The sequence below is a fragment of the Geospiza fortis genome, unplaced genomic scaffold (assembly GCF_000277835.1).
Source record: "Geospiza fortis unplaced genomic scaffold, GeoFor_1.0 scaffold488, whole genome shotgun sequence".
Taxonomy (NCBI): domain Eukaryota; kingdom Metazoa; phylum Chordata; class Aves; order Passeriformes; family Thraupidae; genus Geospiza; species Geospiza fortis.
This window is the reverse complement of record NW_005054365.1, coordinates 3,860,531-3,871,035: the sequence shown is the minus strand read 5'-3', so window position 1 is coordinate 3,871,035 and position 10,505 is coordinate 3,860,531. Positions and strand designations below refer to the sequence as shown.

The following is a 10,505-nucleotide window of genomic DNA, read 5'->3' as shown; positions in this document are numbered from 1 at the left end:
CTGTGTGCAGTGCAAGGGAGGAGTTCAGTCTGCAGCAGCAGACAAGGAAAGCTCTCCACCCACCCATTTTCACACACCAGTCACTTGATTTGGGACTGTATTAAAAGAAGAGAAATAGAACAGAATGAATCCCCTCAAGAGCTGCAGCCCTGGAGCCTGCAGGCAGGGGCTCAGACCAGCACAGAGATGCCAGCAGCTGCAGGACAGCACCAGCACGGAGATGCCAGCACCAGCACCAGCACGGAGATGCCAGCACCAGCACCAGCACGGAGATGCCAGCACCAGCACCAGCACGGAGATGCCAGCACCAGCACCAGCACGGAGATGCCAGCACCAGCACCAGCACGGAGATGCCAGCACCAGCACCAGCACGGAGATGCCAGCAGTGGTTCTGAGTCCCAGGGCCCTGCTGTGTCTGCCCCACCTCCCTCCCCGTGGGCTCCCTGCAGAGGCAACCAGCCTGGCACAAAAACCTACACAGAGCCACAAAAGACTGGCCAAAAGCCTGGCTTCATAAAGGCAACACCTTTATGGGATAATGGGGATAATGGTAGAGCTATTAAGGAAAAGCCATCCCAAACCCCAGTGCCTGCCCCACAGGGTGCAGTGGTCCCAGGGGAGGGTGCAGAGCCAGGAGTGTTTGCTCCTGGCTGACTCATTACAACACCTGGTGGTGCCAGGGTGCCAGACACAGCCGCTGTGGTGGGGATAGGGGCCAGCCCTGCCCAGGGAGCACAGGGCCCCAGGGGTCACTGCTGGTGGCACCTGCAGGACAGAGCAGCCCCAGCAGAGCAGTCCCAGCAGGGCAGGGCAGCCCCGGCTCACCCACCTCTGTCAGCGTGTACGCCTCCTCTGCTGTGCACTCGGCCTTGGCCGTGGGGTTGCTCAGGGCAAATATGATGGGCTGCTCGTTGATGGAAGCCATGGCTTTGAGCACGTCCTGGGTGAAGAGACGCCCAGCCCCAGCCACTCCTGGGGGAGAGGGGAACACACAAAACCACAATCAAGGCTGGCTGCCTTGGGACAGCCACCCCACCCCGAGCTCGTGGCAGCCCTACAGCCTCCCCGCAGGGCACAGCTCCTCTGGCAGCTGGAGATGGAGCCAGGCACTGCTCCTGGCCGGCTGGCACTCACAATTTCCACAGCAACATCTCCTGAGTGAGCTCCAGAAGCCTATTTCACACTATTTTTTGGTATTGATGAGTACAAGGAACACGGTCCTGGATAAGCAAGAGGGAATTCTAGGCACTCTGTGGATGATTCATCCCTGATGGGTGTTAGCTGTGCAATGCACACTTGACACTGGTGCTCCTGACCACACCCAAACCCAGAGGTACAAACACTCAGCTTTGATGCATTTGTGCAGTGCCTACAAGCTCCAGGCTACTCAGCCAAAAAAACCTCTCCTTTTCTAAATAAATCACGTGCCAAGGGAACTGCAGTCACAGCAGGAAATACCTGTAATCCTATCTGCTCCCTGCAGATGGCCACAGCTGTAATAAGTACCTACAGATGTCAGTGACCCCAGAGGTGCTGGTGATCTGCAGCACAGAACTGCTGCTTCCAGCTGTGCTGCTGGCACAGTCTGACCACGGGGGGACTGCAGAGGGTCAGAAAACAGCCAAACAACTCGAGTGAGGGAGCTCCTGTAGGAAACACGATGGTTGTGGCTGCTCTCCATCACTAAGGACACAAGGCTCAGAAGGAGCACCACAGCCCAGTGTATTCTCAAGGAGAAAACTGACCTCACATTTCCATGTTTTTTACAGCAGCAGAAATGCAGCTGGCTGTCACCAAGCTGCCCAGAACCCTGACAACAAATTAAAGGCAGTAAAAAGCCAGATGACAGAAAAATAAGCTCACTCACCGATGATAGCTGAAGGCCGAAGTACATTCACTGCCTCTACAAATGTCTTTGGTATGTCCTCTGGAGCCTTGTGGGCAAATGGCTCCTGGTGGGGATCCACCTTCTGCTCCCGGCCCTGCGGGTAAAGCAGTGGTTCCTCCTGTGAGGGGAGGGCAAGGCAGGGCTCCCCTGTGCTGGGGGGCTCCCGGGCATGCTGCAGCCCTACCTGGACCAGCAGGCCGTGCTTGTCAAACATCCACACTCTCCTGGAGGCCTCCTCGTGGGAAACACCGCTCTCCATCATGGCCATGACAATGAGGTTGGCGATTCCCAGGGCAGCCTGGCGGGTGACAGGACGCGGGTTGGTGACAGGGCACAGAAGAGGCCTGCCATCAGACCCCACAGAACCCCTCAGGGAGCCCGCTGTGAGACACGGCAAGTGTTTCGCTGTGTGGGGCAGCCCCCTGGCACAGCAGCAGCACCCCTGCAGGCAGGGACAGCTCCCCCAGGGGTTGTGAGCTGTGCCAGCTCAGCAGCCACAGCAGCGCAGCCCAGCCTGGCAGCTGGGCTCAGCCCTCCTGCCACCAAACCTGCATGCCCCACACACCCAGCCTGGCTCCTGCCCCAGGCAGGGCTGGCAGAGGGCAGCAGGAGGCTCTGCTGGCCCCTGGCCCCTCCCTGGCAGGAGAAATGAGGCAGAGCAGGCCAATTACTGCCACCAGCGCCTTTCCCCAGATGGAGAACTTCTCAGATAATTAAGTCATTTTGTCAGCACCACAGGAGCAATTGTGCTGATGCACCGAGAAGCACAGGGCTGCTCCTGGCACTGCAGCACCAGTAACTGGTGCCTGCTGCAAACTGGATCAATCACCTTGCTGAGAAGAACTCCCTGTACTTCCCTCCGGTGCTATAAAAGTCAACAAGATGGTCTCACTACACCATGATTTTATGGTGAGTTTCCCTTCAAATACACACAAGTCCCTGGTGCTTTCTTCAAGGCCGTGCAGGGAAATGAAGAATGTGAGTGCCTGCAAATGTTAAACACCTTTCACACAGTCGTGTTTAGGCAGGCACCTTTCTGCTAACGCATTTCAGCTGGCCTTATATGAGAAGTTCTGCAATGGAGTTCAGAGAAGGAAAACCTCCTCAATGAGAAAATACACATTTTAAATATCTCTTGCTGCTCTGGGCCCTCAAGAGGACTCACCTCTCCCGCTCCAAGGAACAGCACTTTCTGGTCTGTGAGTGGTTTCCCAGTGGCTTTCTGGGCTGCCAGCAGTCCTGCCAAGGCCACTGAGGCTGTCCCTGTGAGAGCAGAGCACATCTGAGGGCAGCTGAACACGTCTCCATGGCAGGCTGTGGCTTTGGGAAGAGTTCCTGCAGGGATGTTCAGGAACACAGACAAAGGGTGTACCTTGGATGTCGTCGTTGAAGGTACAGTACTTCTCCCGGTACTTCCTCAGGAACCGGAAAGCATTGTGGTTTCCAAAGTCCTCAAACTGGATGAGTGTGTTCTGGCCATACCTACAGGGGATGGCAAACACCGCCATCACCCCCAGAGGCAGGGGGGAGCAGCAGAGCCTGCGCCCCATCCCTTATCTGTGCAGCAGGCTGTCCTCGGGCAGAGCCCAGAGCGCTGTCTCCGTTCTGTGCCTCGCACAGATAACCACAGGCAGCGTGCTCTGGGTCACCGAGGAGCTCGCTGCAGGGACAGACAGACAGGAGGGACAGACACAGCCCGCCCCAGCCTCTGGCGCTCTCCTCACGCCCTGGACAGCTGCGAGGGCTGCTCTGTGCCCTACCTGTCCGTGATGGCTTCCATGAACTCATCGATCAGGTCATCGTAGACCTGCGAGCGATCCCTCTTCTGGTACAGCCCCATGTAGAAGGGATCCTTCAGCAGGGTCTGCAGGGAACAGGCCAGGCAGAGAGCAGGGTGAATCCCTCCCCAGGGCACACCCAGCACAGCTCACGCCCGAGGTGCTGCAGGCACACAGCCCCAGCTTTTGAAACAGAACAAATCAATACTGCCAACAATAAACTGCCTCAATAAATCTAATTCCCATTCCCAGCTTCTTAAAAGTCAGGTCAAAACTGACTGCCCATTTTGCAGTGTTCCAGCATTCCAATTACTTCCAGATGCACCCTTTCATGGACAAATCAATGGGCACTTTTAATCCCTACATAGTGAACCCCAAACCTTTTACCCTTTGCATAAAATATTCAGGTTTATCTTAAATAAAAGTGCTCAAAAAAAGAAAAAAAAAAAAAAAAAAAAAAAACCCTAGAATCCTATAACTCCCTTTTCTAGGAACTCTTCCACTGCACCCTTTGCTCCAGGCAGGGTTGGGGTGTGTTTGCCTCTCCTGGGGTTCTCCTCACTTTTTGGGGGTATTCCTTTTGACCACAGCTTGCCCACATTCCCCACTTTTAGCCTGGAATGCTTTTTAAAAACCCCCACTTTTATAGTGGTGACTCACTGGGTTATCAGTCCCAACGTCGATGCACACAGGCAGGCATTTATCTGGGTGTATCCCTGCACAGGCTGTGTACAAACACAGCTTTCCCACTGGAATTCCCATCCCGTACACCCCCAGGTCTCCAAGACCCAATATTCTTTCTCCATCAGTGACCACAACAGCCTGATGGAAAAAAAAAGGGGAGAAAAAAAAGCAGGTCAAATCATACACAATCACTGAAATTTATAAAGATTAGCTCAATATCAGCTGTGGTTTTTTCCCAGGTGAAAACTGAGGTATGTTTGCACAGTCAGACGAAGAGCAGCTCATGAGGAATATTTTCCTCAACCCATGAACCCATTAGGAACCCATTTAGGGTGAAACACTGATCTTCAAGATGTGCATCACCTCAATGAGCTGCATTCTGCCAGCATCACTAAAGAGCCAGAATGCATTACTTAATACTCATGTTTCCACCAAATACTAGTAAATCTCAAAAGACTCAGCTGAGATGGAATAACAACTAAAAATTAAAATCACACCATGACAGTACCTTAACATCGTTCTCTGGCCAGTTGTTCACAATTGACCTTATGTGGCCTCTGTCTGAGATGGAAATAAATAATCCCCTGAAAGAAAAAAAAAACAAACCACAAACCAGAAATATTTTGTGAGCGACAATTAGAAATTTCACCTTGCTTTTGTAAAACTGAATGCCAAATAGGACAATTTAAAATTCAAATTTTTATAGCTGCTGACATAAATTGCTCAAAGGAAAATATCGGTTCCTCCCCTGGGGCAGGGACCTGAGGAACCACCTGAACAGCCCTGCTGTGCAGGGTGACACAGGGATGGGTGAGGAACCCCTGAACAGCCCTGCTGTGCAGGGTGACACAGGGATGGGTGAGGAACCCCTGAACAGCCCTGCTGTGCAGGGTGACACAGGGATGGGTGAGGAACACCCCTCTGCAGCAGGGTGAGGGTGATGTCCATAAATCCCATCCAATCTACACTCCCTTCCAGAGGGAACCCCTGAACAGCCCTGCTGTGCAGGGTGACACAGGGATGGGTGAGGAACCCCTGAACAGCCCTGCTGTGCAGGGTGACACAGGGATGGGTGAGGAACCCCTGAACAGCCCTGCTGTGCAGGGTGACACAGGGATGGGTGAGGAACCCCTGAACAGCCCTGCTGTGCAGGGTGACACAGGGATGGGTGAGGAACCCCCTGAACAGCCCTGCTGTGCAGGGACCTAAGGAACCCACCTGAAGCACCCCTCTGCAGCAGGGTGAGGGTGATGTCCATAAATCCCATCCAATCTACACTCCCTTCCAGAGGCCCTGCCCCGACACAGACCCTCAGAGCCACAGAAGGGACTCTGATAGCTGAGGAAATCCCCCCTGGAATTACAGAGCTGTGTGGCACCTGGGAAGAGCTGGAAATGGGGCTGAAGCCCTGCACTTGGGGATATTTACGTGACCCATCTCCACGTCTGCTTCCAAACGTTTTCTTTCTCAATACGCACTGTGTCATGAGATATATCCTAACAAACTTTTACTGCCCCGACGTGGCACAAGCTGCACCAGGATGAAAATGACAGAAACCACTTGCAAATCTCAGGTGCGAATGCAGAGGAAAGGACAATAAAAGCAGCAGCAAGGTGTGTGTGTCCTTACTTTGGTCTCCTGAAGATGTGTCCGTACTGGGAGCAGGCCAGCCCCACGGTGGGGGTGTACACGATGGGCATGAGCCGCTCAATGTCGTCCTGCAGCACCCTGTAGAACAGCTTCTCGTTCCTCTCCTGGATGCCCATGATGTAGATGTACCTGTAATCAACCAGCACAAGGAAAAACACCCCTGGCTGTCTCCCACTCGTGCTGCTCCCTCGGGAAAGCCCCCTCTCCCTGAGTCAGGCTGGGAGCACCAAAGGGAAGCTGGGAAGGGAGCAGCAGCGAGATGGAAATGCTGGGTGGACACACTGTGCGTGCTGGCAAGGGAATAATGACAAATGTGACTAAACACAGCCCAGGGATTTACTGCAGGGAGTCTCAGCACCCTTGCAAACAAAATTTCACTGAAATAATTTTCCACCCAGAAGATGTGTCCTGTGAATCCCAGCACCAACACACACGTGCAGCAAACTGAGCCCCACCAGAAGGCTCATTCTGACGGGCTTAAGTGGGTGTGTAAATCAAATCTGAATTTCTGCAAATTTACCCACCAATCTGCTGTGTATCAACCCATACCCTGTCCTGCTGACCCAACAACATAAAGATAATGAATTAGCAATCTGCCTCAGGCCACGGCAGCTGGGCACTTGGCCAATACGTGACAGGACCGCTTTGGACCAGCAAGTGACATGCTGTGGATTTAAGAGCCATCCTTCACTTCTGATGAGAACAAAAGAGCTTTGATGTGGTCCAAAAGCCATTCCAGTTCTCCTCCTGCCTGTGGCAGACTGTGTATTTTCACAGGCAGAGACACACAAAGATTATGTGAAAACAGTAATGGGATGCTAAAAACACGGCATTCTAAAAATAAAACACAGAAAAATCCTTTGCAGCTCACCAAACCAGTGTGTTAAGTAATAAAAGATATAAAAAAATTAACCTTATGGGACTTAAAATTCTACTCTCTTAGTCTTTTTTAGCAGTAACTACTGTCTATGTTGAACACTGGTTTTGGCATCTCAAACGCTCAGTTTACCTTCATTATCACACATTTTTACAGACTGGGCTGAATGCCACCTGCTGTGCTCTAACAACCTGCCACTCCATCTTACATACCACAGAAATACGTGTGACGGGCTGCAGGCAGGTTTGCAGCTCCGTTACTGATTTTCACACGCTCTCTTCTGCTGTTTTATGAACATGGAATATTAAAAAAAAAAGAAAAAGGAATAGAAAAAGAAAAAAAGCTTCCCAACCTCATCTGACCGCGGGATGAAAGCAGTGCTCTGTGCCAAAATGAAAACAACACCCAAGAACTGAAATACCCAGCAGAGGAACTGGAAACTCTGGTTACCCCCAGACAGTATTTTCCCATCTCCATCTTATTTCCAGCCCCGATGCTCCCGCTCACTCGCACCACGGGACAAGGCCGGAGCAGCGCTTACTTCTCCAAGGGGTCAGTCATTTTTGCCAGATTCTTGTGGAAGCGTAAGGCTTGGATGTCCTGTGTCTCTATTTTGGGAGGCAGGAGTCCCTGCAGCCCCAGCATCTGTCGCTCGTGTAAGGTGAAGGCCATGCCCTGAGAACGAGAGGTGAGCAGCAATCATCAGTCCCTGCCCTGGGAATTCCCTCTCCCAGGAACTCTGCCACTGCACCCTGTGCTGCAGGCAGGCTCGGGGGGTGTTTGCCCCTCCTGGGGTTCTCCTCACCTTTTGGGGGCCATTCCTTTCCACCCACACTGCCCAGACCTTGCCACATCTGACTGTCCTCTGTGGAGCTGGAGAGCAGCAGAGAGGTGCTGCTGCAAAGGGGTTAAAAGTGAAATAACAGCTGCCTTTGCCATTGTTCCACTGTCACCCAGGCTCGTCCCTACAGTCACAGACAGTAACTGTAGCTCAGATTTTTATCTCAGTTGCTCCATTTGCTGCTTTTTTCAGTAATACAGCCTGATGCCCAAGTTACTGAATTGCTTTAATGCTTCTATTAAGATCACAGTCCAACCCAAATACTTAATTTTCACTTAGGGATGGATCTAATCCATTTGTCTACTACCAAAAAGCCTCGCTGGTAGCAAATTAGAATAGTTCACCCGCAAAAACTTCCCCCTCTTCTCCATTTGGGAGAGTGGACAGAGTTTAAATTTATTGTTATTTAAATACTAATTTGAACCATTTCTCAACCTTCGGATTCTTATTGCTAAGCAAAAAAAAAAAAAAAAAGCTTTCTAAAGTTTGCCTTATGCCTTGTAATTACACTCCAAATTCCTCCTGCCATCAGAAAGGTCAGAGAATCAGATGATCCTTGTGGAGGTGACCCACAAAGATCATCCATGTTCAGCTCCTCAGCTGACGAGAAATAAAAATCGGTACTTTTCCACTGACAGTAAAGGCATCAATTCAGATTAGAATACAAAGATTTTCACCTCTGCTTGTGTGAGAACACACTCTTCACAGGTATCTGTAGAACACACAACCATTAACAAAAATTTCTAAAAAGAGTCCAGTTGTAGTGTAATTCATCATACCTGAATGGTTTCTAAACAATAGTCCTTAAAGAAAAAAATCCCATCGTTAAATAATTACTATTTTAACATTATTTTTCTCTTTCCTATTTAGGTTATATTTAATATCAGTTGTTTTGACTACACTGACTAAAGCAGTCCACCTGCTTTCCTGTACTGATTCTACACTATGCTCTACAGTAATAAAATACTTGAAGAGCTAGAAAGCAAGAAAAAACAACAACCCATACCCAAAACCTTCACTGTTTTGCCCTCTTACAGAAAACTCCAAGTGTTTAACCCTAAAATGAATCTGTTTTTCTCTGTATTTATTTTCATGTCTGCCAACCTTTCACGTAATAGATTTGACACTAAACACTGACTTCAATTTAACCTTTCACTACTAGGACAGTAGAGCTTTTCTACAAGTACTCAGGAGTCATTTGCAAACCACTCTTTTCTTTCCCAGTCTAATTGCTAGTCTCCAGTATTCTTCCAATAGTAAATACAAATACATTTCAGATGACAGTTTAGTCTTCAAGTTTTTAACTTTGCTGCTGGTTTTTTGGGAGTTGATTTCTAAGTTTTTTTTTGGTTTTTTTTTGTGGGGTTTAACAGTCCCACTTTAGCCACTGTAGTGGTATTTTTTTCCAAACACTGATCTGAATAACCCAACAGTTCCACGAAGAACACAGCCATGTAAACAGAGAGAAACTGACACGAGAGAAGAAGAACCCACAGGATCATGCTCTGGGTGCCACAGAGGTTTTTCCTGTGTTGCAAAGGATTAGTTCCACTTCTGCATACTTCACTAGAAATATTTATTCTCTGCGAGCAGAAATGCAAGCTCCACACAAACTCCTCTCGGCTATCTTCCCTTTTCCTCGACGCCCCTGGCCTGCTGCCATCAGCAGTTTAATACCTTTAAATGCAGTTAAATCGCCCCAAAAGCAGCCCTTTCCCACACAAACTGCTGGCAGTGCCAGTGGCTCGGGCCCCAAGGCTGAGCATGGCTGGCAAGCATTTGTAGTATGTTGACTTTTACCCTAGACACCACAGAAACAAAAACGGTGCCAAAATATTTACAGCGTTTAGAGGAAGAAGAAGAGGAAGGCAAGAAGAAGTTTAGTCTCTGGTCAGCAAGGCCACTGGAGTTTGCAGCCCGGGGAAGGCCAGGGTCCCCTCAGAGGAGCCATAATGCTACACTGACATCTCACTGTAACCCCAGAGGAACACCTCACTACCAAAACCTGCATCCTCCCCTCCAGAAAGCCTCAAGTCCTCCAAAAACCACAACTACCAAATCTATAATCGCTGCTATTACCATGACACCAGAATGTGGCTTTTCCCACTTCCCTGTAGAGTGGAACCTGCGTCCTTACAACACCTGGGCCCACAATAGCGTCCAGGAGCCCTGAGCTTAGCTCCAAGCAGAACAGAGGCCCATCTTTATTCAGTTTATTCACACTCCTTCTGTCTGTAGGGAATCTAGCTGTTCAATGCCTCTGGAGTCACAATAACATCAAACAGGATGAATTTTTAAGTGACACTAAGTACTTTCAGCTGTTGATTTACATGACAATTACATCTTAGTGTATTCAAAGAGGCTTTAATTTCTGCCTAGGCCTAAATCAGGAATCAGAACTACATCAGCCTTCACACAGAAATTCATCCCTTGCTCCAACTGGAACAGAGCAAGCTTAGTCCAGAGCACTGAGATAGAACTCCTGAGTCCTTCCAACACTCCCAGTATCTTTGTCCATGACCATGAGCTTCTTTTGGATTTGGATGTGGATTTGGGACTGCCCTGCAGTCTCGGGTCTGGCTGTCTGGTCTCTGTCCCAAGATGAGCTGGGTGGTCCTGGAGTGGCCCCAGGCTCTGAAGAACAAAACTGGACTCTCTGGAGTTTGATCTTCGGATTGTTTATTACTTCTTATCTATAAAGTTTTCTCCCTGACGAGCAGAGGTCTGTTCAGCAAGGCAGCCACAGCACTCTCCCACCGCTCCCGAGGCGGTGTCGGCTTTTTTATA

At 49.9% G+C, this 10,505-nt stretch overlaps 1 protein-coding gene across 1 annotated transcript in view; it reads right to left on the bottom strand.

The window, feature by feature from the left end:
* ME2 (malic enzyme 2) overlaps positions 1-10,505 on the bottom strand; it is a 28,764-nt gene that overhangs the window by 10,193 nt on the left and 8,066 nt on the right. The window contains exons 2-11 of the mRNA XM_005424218.3: positions 7,419-7,552; positions 5,980-6,129; positions 4,859-4,934; positions 4,327-4,488; positions 3,649-3,752; positions 3,261-3,370; positions 3,054-3,151; positions 2,073-2,186; positions 1,868-1,982; positions 830-972 (exon numbers count right to left, since the gene is read on the bottom strand). Coding sequence (XP_005424275.2) covers positions 830-972; positions 1,868-1,982; positions 2,073-2,186; positions 3,054-3,151; positions 3,261-3,370; positions 3,649-3,752; positions 4,327-4,488; positions 4,859-4,934; positions 5,980-6,129; positions 7,419-7,552 — 1,206 coding nt within the window. The remainder of the gene's footprint in view (positions 1-829; positions 973-1,867; positions 1,983-2,072; positions 2,187-3,053; positions 3,152-3,260; positions 3,371-3,648; positions 3,753-4,326; positions 4,489-4,858; positions 4,935-5,979; positions 6,130-7,418; positions 7,553-10,505) is intronic.